This window comes from Meles meles, chromosome 3, assembly GCF_922984935.1.
Source record: "Meles meles chromosome 3, mMelMel3.1 paternal haplotype, whole genome shotgun sequence".
NCBI lineage: Eukaryota > Metazoa > Chordata > Mammalia > Carnivora > Mustelidae > Meles > Meles meles.
Genome location: NC_060068.1, coordinates 65,610,451 through 65,636,520, shown reverse-complemented (window position 1 = coordinate 65,636,520; position 26,070 = coordinate 65,610,451). Strand labels below are relative to the sequence as shown.

Below are 26,070 nucleotides of genomic sequence, written 5' to 3'. Positions count from 1 at the left end.
CATGAAATTAGGCTTTAATTTTAGGGGAAATAGATTAATTAAAATTATTAGTTAATTAATTGGTATGAATAACTAAATTTGGGTTTTCTGAGATGTAAGCTTTACCACCTAGGCTGATTTTACATGCTCGACATTGTTTCTAAAGAAAAGCAAAACCAAGTAACTCTGAGAGACTGTTCTTTTATAACACCAGTGCTGTGGAAGTCTACACTACAAAGGTTATGGAAGACTATACTTTTCACTATAAAATCCAAACCACATATCATCTCGTTCCACAAGAAGCTTTCCCATGATTTCCAACCAATTTTTCCCAAATATTGGTTATATCCAATCACTTGTATGTGTGGCCTTAACAATAATTTCTTTTTAAAAGCTTAATCACTTTCCCTCTGGAAACTAAGCAGGAAAGGTATGGCTACTTTGCCGCAAAATTGAAATGGAAAGAAGACCCTAATTTCCTTGAAGGCAATTTAGTAAAAGGAAATAAAAATGAAAATCTGAAATCACTCATATTGCTTTTTTAAAATTAATTAATTAATTTTATTATTATTATTTTTTAAAATTTATTTATTTATTTTTTCAGCATAACAGTATTCATTGTTTTTGCACCATACCCAGTGCTCCATGCAATACGTGCCCTCCCTATTACCCACCACCTGGTTCCCCCAACCTCCCATCTCCGCCCCTTCAAAACCCTCAGGTTGTTTTTCAGAGTCCATAGTCTCTTACGGTTCGCCTCCCCTTCCAATTTCCCTCAACTTCCTTCTCCTCTCCATCTCCTAATGTATTTAAAAATATCTGAAACATTCGCTAAAAATAAAAAAAAATCTCTAAGCCAATATTAATTGTAGATGGTTATTAGAAATTTTTAATTTAGGGTCTCTTACAAAAGTCTCATTTATAGAGATCATTGCTATGCAAAGCTTAAAATCATGTTTCTGTTACTTTGCCCAAATTTTCAAAAAGTAACTTCTATAGTATCTTAGAAATTAAGAAATTGTGTAATACAACTGAATCCTGTAATGGATTGTGCCATGAGATTATTCAAAATATCTGTAAACTAGTTGGTATAAGATATTCAGTGGTATAACATACTGAATACTTGGGGTTAGATACATGTGACTGAAGGGGATACTAACAAACAATATGGACAGAAATACCATACCAATTCTCAAGGAATATTTAGACATCACATATCAGTTAAATCAACTCTAATACCTAAAAACTGAACTCACTGATCAAACAAATTATCTCTCAAAATTTATCGTTTAATAAAACCATATTTATCATTAAGTAGAACTAAAAGGGACTATATTTTTAAAAATATGAAACAAAAACTTTAAAAAATATTATCCCTGCTTTCCTAGCACTGATAACCAACTTAGAGCAACCTGGGGTTTCATTTTTAATTTAATTAATTAATTAATTTACAACTTGGGATTTTATAAACAGAAAATATTTGGCCTGTTTATGGTACCTAATCTTCACTTTGAATTTTCATCTTGGTACCAAAGAATATTTATTTTATAGGTTCTGAATCACTTCTAGAAAGCAAAAGAGCTTTTCTGAAGGGTAATGTTTTCAGGGTAATTTTGCCAGCAGACAGACTTGTTATTGGTGACTTGATGTCCGTCTCTGACAAGACAAACAGAGCAGGCAGGGAGGGTGCAGATGGAAGCAGACAGGGAAAGCACGGGTAAGAGCAGAGACCGTGTGGCTTGAGGGAGGCACATATGACACAGTGAAAGAGGAATGAAGGACAGTGGACTCAGGCAAAGCACTCAGGTCAGGCAGGGGCAGATGTGATGCCACGGGCTGCCAGACGAGTTGCCAGGTGGGGGAGACTGAAGCCAGGGAGACACAGGAGACAAAAACTATAAGAAAAGAATCATACACAGAGATGAAACCAGATGAGAGGCAGAGAAGCAGAGGTCAATATACAGACACAGAGAGAACCATCAAGCGCAGTGACCCAGACCAAACTGACAGAGGGAAGGAGAAATAGAGGACACATGAAGCACAGACAGCCGTGGGAAGGGAGATCAATACTTAATATATAGTAAGAAGGATGAACATTTCTGTCTTAGGGACTGCTGGTCCCCAAATTACTTTTCCAACAATTAAGGACATAACATTAAAAGCCATGAGACACTGCTATAGGGATAATAAAAGTAATAATTCTTGTAAATTAACCCATAATGTATAATTTTCAAGTAAAAATACAAATTCATATTATTTGGTTATTTACCCCAAAGTACTCCAAAAATAATTATATATATTTTTTATCTTTAAAGGGAAGAGTTAGCCAGTAAAAGGAGAGTTGCCACCTATACTGCCAAATTCTTCGAAGGATTTTTCACAAATTGGTTCAGAAAGCTGTAAAAAACATGGTGGCTATTTTTAATTTTTTTTTTTACAGTGAGATTTCTGAAGTGAAATGAGTTATATTCACTGTGATTACTGGAAAACTGAAAGAATCAAAATCAGAGGAAAATACTGGATCTGATTAAGTATATATAATCAGGGCAAATATTGGTGATGTATATAAATATATCGTTAAATAGACTATTTTAAATGACTCTTTAATCAGTTATTTCCCTGGAGTTCCTGATCCTAGCTAATTACAATGAATGATTCACTGAAAACAAGAATTTCTGGTGGTCAACTTTTAGAATACACATCCCTTATATTAACTAATAATTATAAGGCAGCATAGAACAGTGATAGGGAAACTAATTGGTGAATAACAGCTACAAGGCCAATTTTATAGTAATGAACAAAAACTGCCTGAAAAGTGTTATTTAGTTAATGAAAGCATCACTTAAAGGATTAGAATACATAACCTTCTAATGGAAAAGAGGAATGCTGGAGTTCTTGAGCAGTTTATGCAGTGAAAAAGTGGTACAGTATCATATATGCTAATATGTCTTAAAGATCTGTTTACAAAGGCAAAGTATAGATTTTTCAATTACCTAATTAATTTGAGCTGTGTCTAAAAACATATTAGACAACTCAGCTTGTCTACATACTCTGAATGACACCACATCTAGAAGCAATTACTGTTGATTTCTCATTGCTATCTTTAGAAGCAAATGATTATTCACTAACAAAGAAGAGATATAACTCCTCAGAGTCATTTCCTCAAGACATATTTTCAGCAATAAATTGAAGTAAATATTTAGCAAATATTCACTAAGTTCAGTCAGTGTAAACAGTTAATCTACACTGGATTAGCAAAGTAGAATTTGGGTTATGTTAGCGGGTTGTCTACAACTCAAATTCACATAGAAGCTACTAATTTTCCACTTTCTGTTCTGGTAAGGAAGTGGGACTCGAGAGGTACATGTTGTCAATAGCCCCCATCTACATCCAAACCAAGATGAGGTCATCTAAATATTTTAAGTTTTCAAGTTTAATTCTTTACTCCTAAAACAGGTCCTATGGTTCTACGTTTTCCTCCCCCCCGCCCTTTTTTCTTCTTTTTAACATTTAGGCTGTTATCTTTCCAATTTTGAGGTGCCCAGATTTATATCAAGTTGTTCTAGGTCAAGTGAAATATTAGAGAAAAGCCTGTCTCAGGGTGTGACAAGGACAAGGAATAGTGAGATGGATACAAACTCTAGAAGGAAATAAATTGACAGGCACCACACCTCTAAACTACATAGATTTAGTGAATCTAGGTTCAGAGAGTTCCTTCATGGTAGGTGGCAAAATGAAGCTATGAGGAGGCAGGACCTTCCATCCTGTGTGCCTTGTGCAAAGTGGTCATAGGTATGTCAAAATACTGACCCCTTCACCCTTCAGGTCAGCCAGGAGTGGCTCTGTCCCTTCACCTCTGGACATAAGCAACCTTGCCTGTGAACCCCAGGGCAGTATATGGAAGTTTTATTTTTCTTTCTGTGTAGCTCAAGAAAGAGTGGAATACCTTAATGATTTGCTTTTATGTATGCTTTATGTTTACCATAAATCTTGGAGTACTTGTGAAATGGATCTGACCATAAGGTGAGGTTTTCAAGGACCCAGAACAAGAGACTGCTGGAAGGGAATAAGGATGCAGCTTTCAGAGCTCAGTAGGTAGCCTGGAGTTGAGGAAAGATCTCTAAAGTCAGATGGGCAAGTACTGTCTTTATTAGTGGGAGTGGTAGGAGATCAGGACTAGAAAGAATGTTCCAGAAATGTCATCTTCTCAGTGAACCTCTCCATGGCCACCCTTCTAAAGTTGTATGGCCCTCCACATATTTCAGGTCTTCTCTTCCTGCTTTCTATTTCTCCTACCAGTTCCCACAATCATAAACTTTCCTTACTTACCATATTTTTTATTTGTCTCCCTTTCTAAAACGTAAGTCCACAAAGGACATTTATCTGTTGTAATTCATAGCTACATCCCCAGCACCTGGCATAATGTCTGGTCCACGGTAAACATCTGTTGAATGAATGCACGCAGACTGGATGCACATACCCAGAGAGGCAAGTAAGGAGGACATTCCGAGGGGGTTGAAAGGATACGAGCCTTAGCAGTAGCACTTACCCAGACCTACCCCCTGTTACAAAAACCTGGCAAAGAGCAGCCTGTTAGTCACGAGCCAGCCAAAGCAAGCTGTGTCCAGACTTTTAAGAAGTCAGAAGACAACAGTGCTCTATAACCTTCTCAGTTGTCAAACACTTATGTTTTGCTTTCTTTTCACCATGGAGGAATGCTTCCTCATACATAGCCAAAAGTTATATTAGCTATTTTTGAGGAGGAGCATGCCACAGAAGATCATTTCTAATTTCATCCTTACTGCTATTCTGCATCTCTTTTGGCCTTATTGCGTCTATACTTCTATGTCTGACTTTATATTTTTCTTCCTACTATTAGTTTTCCTTTTGCTTTCTTCACTGTATTTTCTCTCTTTCTGTGTCTCTGGTTTCTGTGTAATATTTTGTGACCCTTAGCAGAGTCACAGAACACAGGAAAGCATGAAAAACTAAGTTATTTGTTGCTTAAAAATAGAGACAGGGAAATGGAAGGGGCAGTGTGTCAGAAAATACTTTTTCATTCCCATATGATTAAAATAATAGTTTAAAAATAAACAACAGCCTTAAATTCTGAAATGATTAGTGAGAATATACAGTACCATATGAGGTTTTTACAGTGTCTTCTTTCTGATGAACTCAAAATAGCCCTCCAGATACTACAAAAATGATTCTCATAATATTTCTACAAGATAACTGAAGCAGACATTTGCTGTTACCATGTTATAATCAACACACAAACCACACAGAATGTGGGTTATACAATAAACATAAGTCCTACTAACCTATTATATAATTCTTCGAATAACAATCTTTTTAATGGGCTGATTTTACTGGTAGAAAACACCATCAATAGATTGATGCAGGGCAAATAGTCACTTGACATGGATTCAAGAGCCCTCAAATACCCATCATTCACTGTATGTTAAGATGACTAAAAAGTCAGACTTTATTTTAAGTATAGGGTACAACACTGCCAATTCCTAAGTGTGGAGTTGTCAAGTATTACATCTGCTTTTAAAAATAAAAACGACATGACTGCCCTGATAATAATTATCAGTGGTATTTTAAATATAATTTAAAAATTTTACTGTACCTGCTTTAAAAATATATATATACATATATATAAGATATATATGTATATATATTTATAGATAAATAACATTGATAAAGTAAAGCTATTAGGAGCAGCAGATCTTTTTTTAATAAAGTAAAACATATTTGTAATGAAGGAAAAATACAGTATTAAATGAGTATGTATTTTTACAGGCAATATCACTGCTATGGCCATGAGACTTCAGTCAAACAATAAAAGCATATTATAACTTAAGAAAAACTTAGTAAATTAGAAAGCTGGGGAAAAAATCTTCACTAAATTGAACATAGAGTCTGGATATCTATTACTAACTTCTGCTCAGAGAATTATAGGTGTTTCAAAGGCACTTAACCACGCTTTGGTTATTTCCATTTGAACTTCCTGCCATCACTTCCACAGTCATCACCTCAATTAGATAGGTCATAGAACAGTTTCCTCCTCTCTTGCCCTTAACTGATTTCCCTCTCTAGCCTCCTTATATTTCTGGTAATGTTTTCATAACCCCAGTTACTTTTCACTCCAGTTTGTTGTTTTCTCCCTTTGCCTTGGCTTCCATGTCCAATCTACTGGCTGTCAGGCAGTGCGAATTCTTCCTGAGACCTATTTCTCTTCACTCCCCTTTCCTCTTCATTCCCACTGCCAGGAGTCCAGCTCAAGCCATCCACTCCATATACTTGCTTCATCATCACAGCCTGCTGAGTCTGCTGTCTCCAGTTTCTTGCTCCTCTCTTTTATCCATTTATTAAATTAATCTTCAAAATCCCATTTTGATCATGCCATACGCCTTATTCACCATTTTTAAAGAACTCTTTGTGAGAGATCATTGATTTTGATTGAAAAACTGTTGAGTTTTTATAAGTAGGTATGGAAATGGTATGGAAAATGCTGGGGGTGCTGCACCCAACTCTTTTCTCATTTGATGCAACCTAATGTTGACAGGCTCAAAGGGAAGAACATACTAGTAGTAGGTAGAGGTCCAAGAAACAGTTTTTTAAATTTTTTTGTTTGTTTGTTTTTTTGGTAAAAGAAGATAGTCATGATAAGCTACTCTTCACTGCTATGTCCCCAACTTCCAGAATAGTACCTGGGACATAATATAAGTGACCAATACATATATGAGAAATAAATGGATATATGATGGAGAGTGTATGTGAAAATCTCCTTCCGATTTAAGCCAAATTTGTTGGAATAAAAACATACAAGAAATAGAAGGGTGCAGGGAGTAGCAAATTCTGTCCTAAGAAAACTGGTCAGTGAAAAGCTGCAGAGTGAGAAAACTTAGTCATCAAATGATACAATGAGCAAAATGTGAGAGAGAAGAAACTTAGTATCTTGTCTCTGATACAATGTACAGCAAGTCTAAGAGGCAGTAAGGGAAGCAGGCTAGGAATGAATTGTCTTCGATGAACTTTTTAGTGCCTTTTTAGAAAGTTGCTTTAAAATCCTCAGGTATCAGGGCAAAGATGAACCTTATAAGACTTTAGCCTCAAAAAAGTTAAGGTTATTTCTACTTAGGCTTCAGTGACTACCAGAGTTCACGTTTAAACTTGCTGTATTAATGATTTACTGCTGTGGAATAAATAACCGGCACACTGGGCAGCTTAAAAAAATACACATTTAGCACTCACAGTTCTTCTGGGTTAGGAAACTGAGTGTGGCTTAACTGAATGACTGGCTTAGGGTCTCACCATCATCAAGGTGTTGGCTGGGGCTGCACTTATCTCAAGGTTGATCGGGGGGCGGGGGAGAGGATCCTCTTCCAAGGTCATGCACAGGACTGTAGACAGGCCTCAGGTACTCACTGACTCTTTTTTAGTATATGTGCTGCCGAAGCGAGTACTACTCAGTGACTCTTGGCCAGAGACACCAGTTCCTTGCCCCTGGGCCTCTGCACAGAGTACCTCACACAGAGATGGCTTCCATTAGAGAGAGCAAGTGAGAGGGTAAGAAAGAGCCTGAAGTTTGCCAACATTCACTGGTCCTATATGTTCCCCATTATCCTTACTTAAGTAGCAGGCTTCATCAAGCGGTCAAGTAACTTTCTGAAGACTCAGTTATGGTGCTGTCTTAGGTGACAACACCCTGTGGGGGTGAGACAATGTACTCTAGGGTATGGTATGTACCGCACATTAGCATTTAATACATGTGATATTTCTCCCAGGTCTAGGAATGAAGGGATGGAAATGGGACTGGCTTCTTCTCTTCTTCCTACCCTCAGTGACCTACTAGCAAAACTGTTTCCTCCCATTCCTATGATTTTAGGCTCTGTTGATCTAAAGGTCTTCGTTCCAAACGGAGGAATGCTTCTATTAAGTGACACAACAATGATTCTATTGAATTAAAAGCTCAGACTGTCATCTTGCCACTTTGGGCTCCTTATACCACGGAATTAACAAGGAGTGGAAGAGTGTTACTATATTGGGGGAGTGACTGATCTTGATAACTAAGGGATAATTGAGTTGCTACTAGACAATGAGGATAAAAAGGAGTGTGTCTGCAATGCAGGAAGTCATCAAGGACACCTGTTAGTACTTCCTGTGATTAATGTCAATAGAAAACTACAACCATCTAACTCAGGCAGGATAGCTTCATTCCTCCGGTATGGGTCAGCCTACCAGGCAAGAACTATGATCAGTTGAGGTACTTGTTAAGAACAAAGGGAATACAGAATTAGGGTAGTTATAAATACCAATTATAACCACACGGCCACTTATAAAAATGAGCAATGTAGTAACTATGGGTATTTCTTTCTTATTTTGATTTGAATATAGTATTAAATTATTTTAGTTTTCCTCTCTTTTCTATCTTTATCATCTCATGTAAGATGTATCAACAGTAACTAGCCTTACCTCTCAGTATTTAAATTACAGGATACAAAAGGTGAGAAGAATGAACATCAGCCAAGAACAATAAAGGGGTTTTATAACTTTTTAAAAAAAATTTCCAGATTTTCCTTATTTATGTATGAGAGACAGAGAGAGGGAAAGAGGCAGAGGCAAAGGGAGAAGCAGGCTCACCCTGGAACAGGGAGCCCCAAGCAGGACTCGACCACAAGCTCTGGGGATCATGAGCTGAGCTGACGGCAGATGCTTAACTGACTGAGCCACCAAGGCCCACTTTGTATCCTTTTCTTAGGAAAGGGTTAGTGTGTTTTCATCTGTACATGAGATAGTTGTATCACTGACTTCACTGCCTGACTTCATAAATGTCTTTGTAGACGGAGTCTGGTTTAAGGAGATGTATGTAACTGCCAGGTTGACAAGGGGGGGACTGCAGAGGCTCTGTAATGTGTCAGGTTGGCTAGGTTGAACTATATTTTCCAGAATTCTTTTTCAAACCATGTGTTTCTGATTAGGACGTCACATAAAGGGAATTTCTGTGGGACACTTGGAAGGCTAAATTAAAGCAGTAGCTATTTCTAGCTCATACGTGTTGTTGTTTATCTGCTAGCTCACCTGGGGACACGAGGCGGTAGCCAGGACTGCACCTGTCCCGCCTTCCCCTGAATTTCCCCTTCAGCATTGCTGACTCCTGGGCCAGGTGTGTATGTGGTTAGCTCCGTGACAAAGGACACTGGCTTCTATAGGACAACCAAGGACAACCACCAAGGACAGAGGCAAAAAGAATGGACATGAGCTTAAGTCCATCCTCATGGGCTCCAGTTCATGGTCATGGGGTCTAATTCATTCATCTCTCTCCCCCTAACAAACTTCTGCTCGGTAGTTCCAAGCTCCAGCACAGGAGGCAAAGTCGACATTCTTAAAGAGCCTGCTTTACCAGCTCCAGTCAAATCCCAGGTCAAATCCTTTTAACAAATCCTTTACTATATATAGCTGATCCTCTTACCTTAGAGAGTCCATATATGTGAACTCACCTAGTGACTAAAATTTATTTGTGAACCCTTAAATCAATACTCAGGGTGCTTTTTGAGGTCATTTACAGACATTCACATGTGCAGAGTGGTGAAAAGTCGGAGTTGCCTAGCATGCATTCCTAAGGACAAATAAGGCCAAGCTTGACCTTCTTGTTTTAGTTCTCACATTGCAAACAAAGTTTTTGCAGACTGTTTAGTGCCATGTTTTTCACATTTTTGTGGGTTTTTTTTTTTTTTTGTGATATCACTATTTGAAGTGGCCTCCAAGTAGAATGCTGAAGTTTTGTCTAGTGTACCTAAGCACAAAGCACTAGTGTTCCTAAGAAGACTGTGATGTTTCTTACGGAGAAAATAAATGTATTAGACAAGCTTCATTCAGGCATGAGTTAGTGCTCTTGGCTGTGAATTCAATGTTAGTGAATCAACAATGTCTATTAAATAAGATGTCTTTAAATAGAGACGTTCAATCCATAAAGCAAGGTTATATATGGGTTGGTTGATGAAAACGTTGTGATCAGAAGCTTGTAGGAACCTAACCCTGTACTCACTGATTCAGCATTCTCAGTGATTTTATAGAGCATAATTACTGCTAATAAAAATAATCAATTATTTAATACACATATATTATATATGTATATGTAAAGTATAATATATACTCATACATACACACACATGTGTATATATTTATATATTTAAATATATTTATATATATTTTTAGAGTAGCATATATGTTTCTTAACCAAAGATCTGAGAAGTTTAGCTATAATGATAATGAAGCTGAGTTCAAGTTTAGGTATTAGTGATAATCAAACACAGTTACAGTAATTGTTCTTTACCTAATATTTGAACTATTCTCCAAATCATTTCCTTCAAATATGTAGACATGTCTGCAACTCTAAAGGCTTAGTGATCAACTACCTCCTATGATTTTTCTTTTTTTTTCCCAAAGGTTTTATTTGTTTATTTGACACAGAGAGAGAGATCACAAGTAGACAGATAGGCAGGCAGAGAGAGTGGGGGAAGCAGGCTCTCTGCTGGGCAGAGAGTCCAACGTGGGGCTCGATCCCAGGACCCTGAGATTATGACCTGAGCCAAAGGCAGAGGCTTAACCCACTGAGCCACCCAGGCGCCCCTCTCCTATGAGTTTTGTATGGAGTAGTTCATGCTCAAAACTTCTGCTCATTCTCTGACATCTCTGGGCAAAGCAAGCCCATTTCTGTTATGCAGCCCTAACTAAATACCACTGCTCATTCTGTGTTTCCCATCCAAACTGGTTGGGAATTGTGAAAGCCAAAACCAGAAAGCAGCCAAAAATGTCACTCCTCTTCTCTAGAGACCAGAGACTGAAGTACAAACTCTATAGGCTGGAAAGCCATTCCATCCTTCAAATGTCTTCCTAAGCCCACTTGCTTCCTGAGATACTCCCCACTCCCCCTCTTTCAAGAGGCAGGCCCATCTTGCCTTTGTTTCCTGTGAACACTTTCAGATCCATTCCAGCCCTTATTCTTTACATTGCTCTGTTTCTTTTGCCTAAAATGTCAACCCTGCACATCTTTCTAGAATCCACATCCTACCAAATGCACAAGGTCCAGCCAAAACCTTCAGCGTGAAATAATTTTTTAAAGACTCTAGGCCACACCTATCTCACCTCTCTGAACTCATAGCCTAGACTGCCCGTTGTATCCTTGAGTTGGTATTCAATGTGAGACAAATTTTCAGAGATCCTGCTTAGCTACCTAGTCCTTGTCTTAATCAACTTTTTATTTATGTACATTTTGTCTCCCAAAGCTTTAGCAGCAACTGTCTACATTACTCTCAAATTGCTTCACCTATTCATCTTCACTGAATGTGTTAGTTCCTATTTTCAGTCACTCAACAAATTTCTGGTAGCAGATTAGACCCATGCCGTATGTTACCAATAATTCATTCAAAGATTCAAGGCAGAACAACATGCTTAATTCACAAAATAGAATTCCACATTTCATTACCATATTTTTTTCACCCTAAAAAAAACCCCATACATCTCTCATCAAACACATACCTGCTGAGACTCGGGGACAATCGGGCAGCATGGACTCCACTGATGTGTCTAATGGTTCTGAGCTAGAGACCCAATTACAACAATTCTGCAATGCAAGAGAGACAATTTTTAAACCAAGATAAACTTTTTAAGTTGTAGAGATTAATTTATCCTATATAACTGACCACTAGAAGTATATCCAATTTATTTTCCACACACTGTAAAAAAATTTCTTATATAAACAGTTAGTATTATTCATGACCACTGTGGCTGTGGAAAAAAGTTTATCTTTGACAATTCAGCAAATTATCTGTGCTGATATTAGGAAGACACGTAACCTCCTATGAACCGTGATATGTCTATAAGAAAAGGCTAAGATTATAATTAAGGGAAACAAAAAAGGACATCCATTTTTAAGATGGAAATAAATATTAATTTGATCATGTGAAAGAATGGTTTTATTTTTAAACTACAGTCTTTGTCTCAGTAATACTAAAAAATAAATTTTGCAGTTACTCCTTAAATATACTTTCTTTCCTTTTAAACTTCAACCTTGTTCAATGAAGGCTATATCAAGTAGTTCAAAAGAAACACAACCTAGTGAATTGTAGCTGTGTATTTGAGGACACAAAGCCTTCCATATTAAAATCAGTCTTTAGGATAATGATGACTTACCACTCAGACAAATGAAATAAAAATAATGTATATCCTTTCCATACATTTTAAGTCTGTATTTAAAGGCTGGCTTAAAAAATGTGATTAACCTCATATGGCTTTTTAAAAATTTCTAACACACACACACACACACACACACACACACACACACATGCACTGCATTTCTAGACAGATTTTATTTTAAAAGAAATCATCCTATCAATCATGTTGGAAAAATCGCTGATTACTATTCTGGTAAACAAGCATGTATTGTGTATTTTTAGATGCTTGCTGCCCTGGTTGTGCACCATGGAATCCGTCCTCACTGTGGAAAGATCCTTGACTGGTAGATCAAGTGTCTTATTGTATTTCCTTAATTCATTCTGTCTGGAAGAAGATGTCAGCTGTGTTGCAGTGAGGAGAGAATTTCAAAGGCCCCAGTCCCCACCAATAAAGGCCGAGGAATGGCTTTTGAATAGATTTGTCAAGGCAACCCTACTGTTCTGGGACCAGGGAGAGCAGGAATAACATAAAGGAAGGGTTGCTGTATGAGATTAGAAAGTGAAGTTCACAAAGCATGGCAGATTTTTGTAAGAAACAGTAGATCAATGAAACTATTGAACTGTGTGGAAAAAAAAAAAAACCATGAAAACAAACACAACATCTAGTAATGTTCTTAAATGCTTTCTTTCTTTTTACATTTAAAATGGATAAAATATTAGTATTTTTATGTATTACAAAAGCTTGATGGTTTAAAGTGAATATGTATTCTATAACTTGCACTCCTAATCTTAATTAGCAGTTGAATGCAAAAATTATACAATGTGAGAGAGCAGAAATTATAAAAGAAATAGGGTTTTAGAGAGTTATTTCATACATTTGAAGTAAGTAAAATTAATATTACTATTGATAGAATACCACATCACAGAGTTCTAGATAATGCAGAAGATTAGCACACAATTAGCCAGCTTTTATATACAGTGTGACACTTGCTTGTAAGAAATAAGTATTCTCCAAAGCAGTGTCAAGATATGTAAATGGATGATTTGTTTTATCATTCATCACAGACCCTAATAAATTCAAAAATCATGACTTCTATAGGTACTAAAAATAGGCTCCCAATGATACAGGGAGATAGCTTCAATGAAGAATGACTTTCTCTTTTTCTCTCTTTCTCTTAAACAATTCAGTCTTTTCAATGACAGCAATTAGCACTACCAACAGACAGGCAGCGATTAGGTATATATTTTAATTATTATTCATCCTAGTAGTACCTCCAAATCTGATGAAAGTCGGCTATTACCCAGGTGATATGTCAGTCTTAATACTGCTCACCTACACCTCACATATGTAAAACTAAGTCTTATAGGATATTTCTAGTATTAATAAAAATGATGGTACATTACAATATGTTGGCGATTAATCATTTTCTAGCTCGTTATCACTGGCTTTAAAAAGCTGAATAAAATGGATTTTATCCAGGTCACCTTTAACTCAAACATTTAAAGCAAAAGATAGGTTAACATTTATGATTCTGACATTTCATTTTTTATCTAGGCAGATGTTTAGGCTTTGATTTCCCATAAAAATAGGATAGAAATAAACACTCTTTAAGGCGAATATGGCCAAAAGTTCTCTAGAATGACAAAGTGCCTGTGCAGGATTGTAAAGGCTCGATATCATAAGTTTGATGAGTGTCATGTACATGTGTGTACATGTATATGTAATATTTTCATCCCCCTGGGAAAAATATATAGAGAAAAGGGCAGAGCAAGATAAAAATGTTTGCCACATGACAGAGTATAACAAAATAAAATAGCATAATTGTGCTGAGAAATACATGAAAAGAAAGAAATATGAGAAAGACGTACAGGCCTTACCCATGAACTTAATCTGTCTGAAATTCCACCGTATCAAATCCAACTTCCTATTCTGATGCATTTCTCTAGTTTAAAAACCACATTTCTTTCTGCTTTTCTAATGTTTATTCTATCCCTCTTCTCAGTGACTCCTTTTGCCCTAACCCCAGTTCTTCATTTGAGATGAACACTAGCATACTGTCCAGGATGGCAACAGAGGCAGCTGATGAGGAAAGCCCTAAAGCCCTAAAGTCGAACCATGCTGGAGTGTGTCCCAAGCCCCTGGAGATCTTATTCTCAGATGCCCTGAGCGGACAGCAAGGCATGCAGTCCTAGATATCAAGAGAGTGTGTCTGAGCCTCAGATGTAGCCCCGTCTCATCCCAGCCACAAGCAGAGAGAAAGAAGCCCTTGGCCAGAGCCAAGAATTTGGGATGGATAATGGAATTAAAGTTTCTCTGGGTATGAGGGGGAAAATATGTGCTACATAGTGTTTCTTAGAGTTATGTGTTCTCAATTAAAGGTCTTTTAATCCTGAAATTACAAACTTAAAACAGTTTTTTTGTGGTTGTAAATTGTCTTCTCTGTGAAATGCAAAATGTTGGGAACTATTAACATAGACTAGAAATGCCTGTAGGCCATAGTGCTGACTGGCCCTCTTTGACCTTTGAACCAAGGGTGGACAATGTTTCAGTGCAGATATGAAATGGATTAAAATTTTTAATAAGAAGATTAGAACTTAGTGTACTATGTTTAGAGAGAAAAATACATAGTAGGTATCCTATACAAGGTACTTTGAGATATATTTGCTGTCCTGGTTGAATTTAGGTTCTTACTCATTTTTATTTCATTTGTCTGAGATCCACCAATGCCTTAGAGATAGAGCTTCAAAATGGAAGGCATCGTGTCCTCAGACAAGAACAACTACGATTTACTGGGTTGTATTTTGGGGACTGCCACTCCAAACTCATGATGCTGGGTAAGGGTTCACGACAGTTATGCAGAACCATAAATCTGGCTTGGTTGGAGACTTTCAGAGGCCAGGTATATGTCAGGAAATGACATTTACCCACTCAGCCTTTTTTTTTTTTTTTAAACTATGTACTTAAGGTGCACAACATGATGATTTGATACACACATACATCACGAAATGATTAATGCTGTCAAGCTATTATTTCCTCACATAGTTACTGTTTGTGTGTGTGTGTGTGCGCGTGCGCGCATGTACACCTGTGTGTGTGTTGAGATAGAACCTTCAATCTATTCTCTTGGCCAATTTACGATATTCAGTTCGGTACTGAATATAGTCATCATGCTATATATCTATATTTAAGCATCCTTCATAAATGCAACTTTGTACCCTTTGACCAACATCTCCCTATTTACCCCACTGGTAACCACTATTCTATTCTCTATGTATTCAACCTTTATAGATTCCATATGTAATCATGTGATCATGTGGTATTTTTCATTCTGTGTCTGGTTTTTTATTTCACCTAGCATAACGTCCTGCACATCCACCCTTACCCACTGGCGGAAGGAGGAAGCTGGAGGAAGGAAGGGTCTTTTAGGATATTTTGTACCTTAGGCTATTTTGTACCTTTCCTCATGAGTCATGGTGAAGTATGTATGCTTGGTCTTTTGCTTGGGAGTAGTTTTCACTCAGAGTAATTGCCAAAAGTAGCCCTCTCTGACTTTCTTTCTTTCTTTCTTCCTTCCTTTTTTTTTTTTTTAAAGAGATTGTTCTTTTAATACTGTATAAGTAATGTAAGAATATAGTTCTTAACCTTCTGTTTGCTAATTGCTGACATTTTAAAAAAGTGTATCAGTTTTTTAATGAATAGTTAACATCGATACCTTGATCACATTAACTTAAATATGCTTACAGAACAAAAAGGAGTTTTACAAATTTGCAGTATAATAAGAATGACTGGGCAATTTGAACCCTCTCTGACTTCCAAGTTTAAAGTGGAGTTTGGTCAAATATTGGAGCTAATCATTAAGAGGCCCAAAACACTGAGGCTTCATCTGCAGCCAGACTACTATTTTTATGGACAACATTACAGTTTAGCTAAATTGTTTTTCTTGACATACTTGCAAAATATCTCAGATTTTGAGCTGATTCCAATGAAAGCCTGAGTAGGCGGTGGTAGGAAGTGGGATGCTGAGGGACACGAGTTAACCTTCCACAGCCCCCTCCCAACACTTCTGCTCAAGACAACAGCTCTTTCTATTTACTGAACCCAGGACTGTTTGTTCTTCTTTACTTCAAGGGGTCTTGCAGAGTGGACAGAGACTAAAAATGGGGAAAGAAAAGGGGACAGAGTTTTATCCTAAGTGCTGGAAACAAACACTAGATTTTAATTTTGCCAAACCACACGAAATTCTCTATAAGGGGGTCACACATTTTGGGGAGTTCCTACAAGGATATCTGGCATAGGCTCCCATAGTCTCCCTTTCTCTTCTTGTTTTAGAGAGGCTCTCTGAGTGGGGATAATTTCAAAGCTCTATCAGTGATGATCTACTAATTTTTATCTCTGGGATACCACAGTGTTTTTTTATAAAATGCATTTTATTTTTTTATGAAGCACCATTTGCTTTTCAAGGGATTTTCTTCTTGGTTGTCACCTCTGATTTTCATAATAGTTCACAAAGTAGATGGAATAGGAATTATTATCTCTAACTCACAATTAAGAAACAGGCTCAGAATGATGGAGTGGCTTTCTCAAGACAATAAGCCTTAGTGTAGAGTACCTGGGATATGTTAGCTGTCAGTTACTCCTTTATCCAGTGAATGACTAAGCTAGAATTATTTTCAAAACCCAGTTCTTCCTAGTCCTTGGTCTGAATTACTACCCTTTGGTAAGATATTTTGAAAATGGAAATATGGAAATCATAAGACAAAAGAATACAATCAATATATTGTATGTTACTTGGGGGGCAAGAAGGTAACAACAATGAGAGCTATGATTTGTTGAATTTCCTTACAATGCCTATGTCCATGCTGTTTCCTCTTTTTTTGTGAAGATTTTATTTATTTATTTGACAGAGAGAGAGACAGTGAGAGAGGGAACACAAGCAGGGGGAGTGGGAGAGGGAGAAGCAGGTTTCTCAATAAGCAGGATCCTGATGCAGGGCTCAATCCCAGGACCCTGGGATCATGACCTGAGCTGAAGCCAGGCACTTCATGACTGAACCACCCAGATACCCCCATGCTGTTTCTTTTCATATGTTATTTCCCAACCATATCTGCAAGGTAAGTATTAGATTTCAAAGATGAAAAAACTGAATCTCAAAGAGATTAAACAATGTACCCAAGATTACAGAGTTAGGTAAGTGATTGAGTTGGGGGTCTGAATTTTGGTATGTCATAATAAAAAACTCTTCATGCTGTTTCATGCCTCAGGCATAACTGAGGGAATAAAAGAACTATTCAAGAAGTAGGTCATTTATAAAATTATATAATATTAAAAAGATTTATAAAAGCTATACTTGCAAAGAAATTAATGAGAGCTTTCATTGAATTAAGAGGAGTTCAATTATTGTCTATTTCAGTTAATGGAAAAAAATGCACAAATTAATATATTCTGATTTTTGAAGGTGGCATTAGTCCAGTCTTAGTTACAAAGGGTAAAGAAGCAAATCTACTACAGAGAACAAACTGATGGTTACCAGAGGGAGGCGGGTGGGGGGAATGGGGTAAACAGGTGATGGGGATTAAGGAGGGCACTTTTCATGATGAGCAGATGATGTATGGAAACACTGAATCACTCTATGGTACACCTGAAACTAATATAACACTGTATGTTAAATAACTGGAATTTGAATACAAATTTTTATAAAAGAAATAAACCTAAATAAATTTTGCTATATGTGCCACCTGGAATGAGACATGAAGAATTCCCAATTCAAACATGATGAACCGGGGTATTTCTAGTTTGGGCAAATACTAAATTCCATATTGGCTATATGTGGGGAAAAGGTGCATTTATTCAACCTTACTACCTTACATAATTCTGGGAGCTGTTTACATATCCACTTGGACAGATAAATACCACGAAAAAAGTAGAGTTAGGAAACATGCAAAACTTCTCTTGGGAAAAAAAAAAAAGGCCCTTGGAAAAGACCACTGAGGATGTAGATAAACTGTGAAAGGAAAACTATGCAAAGCAACGTCATCAGAAAACACCAGGATGTTAGAACAGATTAAAAGCCCACGTTTATTATGTATTTATAACACTATGAGGACTGGAGTAAATACATTCTAGACTTTTGCATCATAAATGTACCTTTTCTAATGGATAATAACAACAGTGAAAACAGACTGGTAATATTATGATTATTCCATTATGGGATTATACAGCTTAGTCCTTCTATTTATTCAAAACTCTTTCCAAACATTAACTCTTTGGTTCTTCCAGTGCACTGTAAGGGCTGGTTAGAAGTTACCCACGATACCCATGGTGAGAGGCCAGCTGGATAAATATCTGGGTATTCTATCAAGACAGAGAGGGAGAAAATCAGGAAGGCCAACTAGTTCTCATTTATAGAAATATATGATCTGACCAAACAACTGATAAAGCATGATGTGGATGATGTCAATTACTTATAATATCAGAAAGGTAAATAGAAATAAAAAAGAAGTTTCAGCTGTACATCTACAACCAAAGTAAAAGCGATAATGGGTTGAAAGTTTAAAAAAAAAATGGGAGCATGTTCAATAAGTCATGATAGTTTTCAGGCTCACCAGCCCTTGGAACGGTGATAAGAAGCTTATCCTGAGACTGGACTATGACCAGCCCCTGGGCTTCTCGGAGCCCCAGGTTTGGTCTAACAAAACACTGTTTCAGCTTTTTACTTCTCCCGCTACTGACAGTAGTGAGCCAACCCATTTAAGAGTGGCACATACTGATCACCTTTCAAGGAAAGGATGAGAACCAACGGTACCTTATGCTTCTTTCTTGTCAGTGGGCAGCACCAATGCTAAATGACTGGTGGAAAAATTAAAACTCAGGGAATAATATCTCAGGGAATAATAATAATAATAATAATACCTTCTTCCAACGAAGTTGCTACTGTATACTGCATGCATAGATAACATTCTACAGAATGCCCAAAGAGGGAGAAGGGCTTTCCGAAACATGTTTGTTCTTCAGAAGGGTTTTCTATTATTATTGCAACCATGTCTACTTTTTTCTCTTCTCGCTAAATGTTCTGCCTCTAGAAAGGGAGTCTGCGGGCGGGAGATGATATAAATTGGTGGGGGCAAGATATAAAGGCTCACACTCACTCATCTGGTCACTGAAAAAAATCTCATCTCACCTCTCTCATCCATTCTCGAATCGTTTTGCCCGCTTCTTGATGCCACACATTGTGAACAGAGTCTGTAAGCGCCACTGCGGTTACCTTACTTTTTACATCTGCTTCTCGTTGAATCATCTGTTTTCAAAAAGGAAAAAAAATCAAATACTAACAAATAATAAAATAAATAAAAATAATAGAATGATAAAATAATAAAATATGGGTTGTAATTATTTTTCTTACTGGGTGCAGCCTGCTTAGTCATAGATAATAATACATTAAAACCAAAAAAACAACATGCATTTCTTGTTCCAGGTTACTCTTTTCTACACCAAATGCATACCCTGTTCCTGTCCAGAGATGTGAAAAGACCTAATATTTTCTTTTAAAAAGATAATATCACTTAAGTCTCAGAACTACGCAGCTCTATTATTTTCCATGTGGTTTGACAACTCAAGGATTAAAGGGATCACAGGGGAAAAAAGGAGGAATCCCTGAGGGTTTCTTTCACAACTTTCTTCCACCCCTTCCTATTTCAGTGCTTCAGGAAAGTTAGTACCTGGGGCTCACTGTTAGCTACTTCGGACTAACTTCTACTTCTTTTCCGTGGATGGCATGTCAGTAATGAAAGGTATCTTGCTTTGACTCCTTCGATTTAAGTAACGTGCTCTTCAACATGGCCCTGTAATTCCTTGATGTTTTAAATGCCCACAAAGATCTTTCTCTTCAAAGCCTATCAAGATCATTTTGCTTTCTAATATATTTCTTTATGTCGACAAACTACAGTATTACACTCTAACTTCTTTCTTTAGAATGCCGTTTCTCTAAATTTCGATGGTTCTAAAATTTAAAAGAGGACACATGGCCTGAAGAAACTGAAGAATTTATCAGTGGGTCTGCAAGATAAAGAAAAGTGAAAAATAATAGTTCCATATCAAAAGGATCATAAAAGGTTTTAATCTGCTAAGACGAGGGACTCTAATTTGACACAAGTAGATGAAAGCTTAATAAAAAATACACTGAAAATACAGTTCATAGTGGCCTTAAATTTCATAGCCATGTCCTCATTGGTTCTCTGCATCAAATGTCTTTTCTCCTTCTAGAAAAGAGCAATTTCTCTATCATTTGCTATTAATTTCTCTGAATTATCTATCAAAAGTACATTACTGTATTTTAGGAAAGTGAGAATCCTGAGTGGTGATGATAGCTCACGCAGTGAACACTGAAAGCCAGGCTTCTGATACCAAATGAAGCCTGTTGGCATTCTGAATGAAAAATGTTTCTCTTTCTTGTAAATTTCTTCAAACCCTGCATATGCACATCCCCTCTCACTGAACACCACCCAAAGGGAATCTAATTCACTGTTAATGCTGCTTCAGCAGAATTTCCACACCTTAAATATTTGGGCCTTTTGTTTTCCACTTATAAAATGTGGAAATCTTAAAATCAATGTTGCTTATCAGCATCATAATATTACTGCAAAAATTCACCTTGCAATATCAATAATACTTTTAAAAGCACAAAATAATACTCTAATTCAATATCTCACATTCATTATTAAGTAGTTTGCTACCTTCTCCTAGATTTTATTTTAAAAATAGATTGTCATCCATAAAAAAGGATGAGACTGTGCCATTTGAGATGACACGGGTGGACCTAGAAGGTATTATGATAAGTGAAGTAAGTAAATAAGTCAGACTGAGAGAGCCAAATACCAAATGAATCCACTCATCATAAATGGAATCTAAAAAAAAAAAAATGAACAAACAAAAAGCAGAATCAGAACAATAAATACAGAGGGGAGGTATATAAAAACTGAGGGGAGGGAAAAATGGGGGGTTGGGCAAAATGGGTGAAGGGGGTTGGGCAAAATGGGTGAAGGGGAGAAAGAGAGGTACAGGCCTCCAGTTATGGAATGAGTAAGTTATGGGAATAAAAAGCACAGCATAAGGAATATAGTCAATGATATTGTAATAGCGATGTAATGGGACAGATGGCAGCTACACTTGTGGTGAGTATAGCATAATGTATAAACTTGTCAAATCACTAAGTTGTACACCTGAAACTAATGTAATACTGTGTCAACAGGACTCAAATTAAAATAATAAAAAAACTAAAGCTACCTCAAAGAGAAGATTGTTGTGGATCATGTTGGCACTAGAATATAAAAACTTAAATCAACATTTGATAATAAAACTCAAAATTCCAAAACAGTGACTACACCTGGCTCATGAAGAACCTACACATCCTTACTCTCATTTTCTAACAGAAACATTTTTAGAGATCTAGAGCGATTGTTGCTAAAGTTACAAAATAAGAGCATGCTCTTCTGGTATTCTATGAATATGTCTGCATTTTTAAATATTTGCCCTGGATTTTGTTGTGGTTATTGTGAACATATGCTGACTTATGTAAGCTGGTTGTATCTGAAGACAGAGTATCGAGAGCCATTTGTGAAATGACATCAAATTAAGACTCGAATAGGCTAAGGATGTACTGCAAAAGCAGAAAATCTGAGAATTAAAATTCTACAAAGTTGGAAAAATACAGAGTTGTTAGATGGACTATAAGAGGAAAAAAAAACCTTTGGTCTGTTTTTCCATCTGGCTGACATTTCCTGCAGTGGATGTGATGCTGTGCAACTTTTCTTCACATCACATCCAATCATGTCATAATCCAACATGATATTCCCTACACTGTTTTAATCCTTTTCGATTTAAAATCACTTTCATATTATATTATTAGAGGTGGAGAATGGTCAAATTTTAGAGAATTTTAATAAAGAGCTGTCTGCAAATGAACCCTGTACAAAGAATTTCAAATATCTGGGGTGCCTGGGTGGCGCAGTCCACTAAGTGTCTGACTTTTGGTTTCAGCTCAGGTCATGATCTCAGGGTCCTAGGATCGGGCCCTGTATCAGGCTCCATACTCAGCACGGAGTCTGCTTGAGATTGTCTCTCCCACTCCTTCTGCCTCTCCTGCTCTTGTGCTCTCCCTCTCTCTAAATTAAATAAATAAATAAATCTTTAAAAAAATAATTTCATATATTTGATGTTTAGGATTGGTAGAACTGTAAATTGGTAAACATCTCAACAGTTTGGCTTTTCAGACGATTCCAGCCTTGCTGCTACCTACTTGCAGTTTCCATTTCTGCCCAGAGCCTCTGCTTTTTGTATTTGTTAGCTTGGTTCAGAGCCCTTCCCTCTCTTACTGCCTCCCCTGGGAGTGAGCACCGATGAAGAATGCTGGGGAAAAGGGATACCTGGGGGGCTCAGTCGGTGAAGCGCCTGCCTTCGCCTCAGGTCAGAATCCCAGAGTCCTGGGATGGAGCCCAGCATCAGGCTCCCTGCTCAGTGGGGAGCCTGCTTCTCCTCTCCCTTTGTCCCTTCCCCAGCTTATATGCACTCTCTCTCACTCAAATAAATAAATAAAATCTTAAAGAGAATGTTGGGGAATGCAATGGGGGGGGGGTAGACTGAATGCAGGAACGAAGATTGTTTAAGAGACAGATGCTAGATGGAATACAGAATGGGTGGAGGTGCAGCTTGGCAGGAAAACTTCTTATATTGTTCTATAATAGTCTTGAAGAGAAGACTATGATAATTTGGAAAACAGAAATCTGGAAGGGAGGAGACCATTACACTAAAGTCTACTGAAGTCTCCTAATTCTACTATACGTCAATCTAAGGTGAAGATGTGGTTTTAACTAGGATCCATGGATATGAATCCCTTTGAAATTCCTTGCAAAATCCGTCTGCAGATGATAGGAATATTTTTCTGGAAGAGGACCTCTAGCTTTCATTAGATTCTTAAAGGAATTTTAGTGACTAAAAATAGTAAGACCTGTGATTTCCATGTCTCCATGTATTCTTGAGTGAACTATGGAGTACTGCCAAGTAAAGTCTTCAAACAATTAAGATCAGTTTTACACCTATACCAATCTTTCAAAAATAAAGGATGACCTTCCATTTTTTGTTATAATGTCTTTAGTATGGTATCAGTATTTGAATAAAAGTGACAAAAAAACCGATATCCCAGACACCAACTTCTGAAAGTTTTATGGCTTGGTAAGTTATACCTGGTAAAATTATAATTAAAATATTTTTTGTTTTCACCTGTGTGTGTAACATTTACATCCGAGTAGCACCTCATGAATTTCAAAATGAATACATCATCATTCTTATTTTATTCTGAAATAATATAAAAATGTATGTAAAACTTGTATTTTCCCATCTGTGGAGGAGGAAACTGGTTGAGGCAGAGAAACTGGTTAAGGGCCACACAACTCTGAACTGTCCGTGCTTTTGCAGTCCTGTGTTCTTTCATATGTGTCACATGGGGCCCATTTTTCAGTAATGTATCATACTACTCTTACATAAATGAACTCATTTGATTAATTCCCCTTTCTTTATATATTTCAGACAGAGACATACAGAGATAGGGAACACAAGCAGAGGGATTGGGAGTGGGAGAAGCAGGTGTCTTGCTGAGCAGAGAGCCCGATGCAGGCCTAGATCCCAGGACTCTGGGATCATGACCTGAGCCAAAGGCAGTCGCTTAACAACTGGGCCAGCCAGGCGCTGAAGATTTTATTTATTTATTTGAGAGAGAGTGTGAGAGAGAGGGCATGATGGGGGGGGGAGAGGCAGAGGGAGAAGCAGACTCCCTGCCAAGCGGGGAGCCCGATGCAGGGCTCCATCCCAAGACTCTGGGATCATAACCTTACTGGAAGGCAGATGCTTAAATGGCTGAGCCATGCAGGTGCCCCTGATTTGGACATTTAAAAAAATATTTAAAAAATCCAAATCCGTATCGGTAAGGAGTGTTGGAATTATAAAAATTATGCCAAGATAGAAATCAGTCATGTGCAAAACCAGACTATCAACAGCATTTAAAAATTATTATTACAGTTCTAAAATAAAATGATGTCTAGGATAACAGGGCAAGCTACATATTTACATAAATCATATTGATGATTTGAGAATTAATATAAAGCATGTGCTGCTGTCACCTGATATTATTGTTTCCCCTTCTTAGTGCGATCTATCTCTTCACAGTCCTCTCACCTTAGCATCGACACAATTAATCTGCTCATTCCTTCTGTGCACTGCATGTTACCAGTCTGACAAAAGTTTCACTAACCCAATAAATATGAAGTACTTTGAACAGATTAAAAACATACCATCTGTATGCAGGCTCATTTTACTATTACACTTTTTGATGGGAGTTGAAGTTGAGAGGAAAAAAATCTCCTAGCATTATTTGTTTTCTTCCAGAGTAACATTTTAAACATTAAGTAACTGTAACAAAAATAAGAGAGCTGCTCAGAGCCCAAGAGTATTTGGTGAGATGAAGAGCAGGGCACCAGAGAGACGGTGTGGGAAGGCCAGAGTCAGCAGCATCCACCTGTGCTTCCCTCCATGTGCACTACTGGCCAGCCCTTCCTGCTACCTTCTCTCCCCTGAAATTCCACAGACCGTTTCTGTCCACCTAACTTGCCTCACCATGTCCTCTGCAAGGCCCTCAAATGGAGCACCCACCTACTATCTTCACAGAAGTATCTGGCCAAATCCAAATGCCTCATGTCCCCTTAGAAATTTCTTAATTCCCTTTCTGTATCTATTTCAGTCCTTTCTTTTTTTGAAGATTTTACTTATTTATTTATTTGAGAGAATGAGAGTGAGAGAGAGAGAAAGAGAGGAGGAGGAGGAGAGGGAGAGGGAGAGGGAGAAGCAGAATCCATGCCAAGCACAGCAGAGCCCGATGCAAGGCTTGATCCCAGGACCCTGAGATCATGACCTGAGCCGAAGTCAAGAGGAGATGCTTAACCGACTGATCAACCCAGGTGCCCCTATTTCATTTCTTCTACAAGGCTATCGTGAGCTACTTTTAGGAAAGGAACACACAAAGATTCTTTTATTTCCACGAAATTAAGTTAAAAATTTGCTGTCCACTTGTCTTAGCTTAGAAGATAAACTTCCGAAGGCAGGGAGATAGTGATATTAAGGGAATGCTCTTCCATGAGCCTTTGGAGGTAGTTTCATATCTCTAGTGGAGGGTCTTGGGTTTTGAAAATTATAAATCCAACCCAATCCTAGGTTCAATACTCTCAACCTAAAGAAGTGAACCCTGCATTGGGTTTGTCTCCACACTAACCTAAAAGAAGTGAGTAACTTCATTTTCCCATATTTTTGGGTCAGCAGCTATAGGACTCAGAATAAACTGTCTTACATTTTAAAGTCCAAGGGGCCCTCCTGAAAGAAGCCAGTGTGGGTGGGGGCAAGGTTTGTATATATGTGTATACAGGCCCATATCTATATTAGCATGCATGTTTTAAACATGTTTTTGAGGGAAATGTTTTAATGTCTTTCATCAGCAAAAGTCATTACTTTCCTTTAAAATTCTGACATGTGTTACACATATGCACTCTGAGGGTTAGAGCATGTGAATCACTTGTACAGGAAAGAATATTCTGAAAGAAAATCAAATGATGCATGTTTCCATCAGATTAGGATCTGACACTACTGTACATATATAAATCTGAGGATTATTACTACTGCATGAGCATGAATGAATCATCAGTCTGGTTAATAGCACGGTTGAGGTTTGAGATGTCTTTAAAAATGTGTGTGTGTGTGTGTGTGTGTGTGTGTCTATAAATAGATTAGCTCCCTCTAGAGTTCCTAGAGTTAAGATTTCAGATTAAGTCATTTCAAAGGTTTGAAAAGTATGAAAAGGTGGTACTTTTTCAC

General features: G+C 37.4%; 1 protein-coding gene across 6 annotated transcripts in view; it reads right to left on the bottom strand.

Annotated features, from left to right (window-relative positions):
* Positions 1–26,070, bottom strand: part of FAM172A (family with sequence similarity 172 member A) — a 429,585-nt gene that overhangs the window by 128,078 nt on the left and 275,437 nt on the right. For 4 of the 6 annotated variants that reach the window (XM_045999245.1, XM_045999240.1, XM_045999243.1 and 1 more), the window contains 2 exons: positions 19,340–19,456; positions 11,527–11,611 (listed from right to left, as the gene is read on the bottom strand). In XM_045999245.1, coding sequence (XP_045855201.1) covers positions 11,527–11,611; positions 19,340–19,456 — 202 coding nt within the window. The remainder of the gene's footprint in view (positions 1–11,526; positions 11,612–19,339; positions 19,457–26,070) is intronic. The other 2 variants (XM_045999242.1, XM_045999244.1) reach the window with 1 other exon arrangement.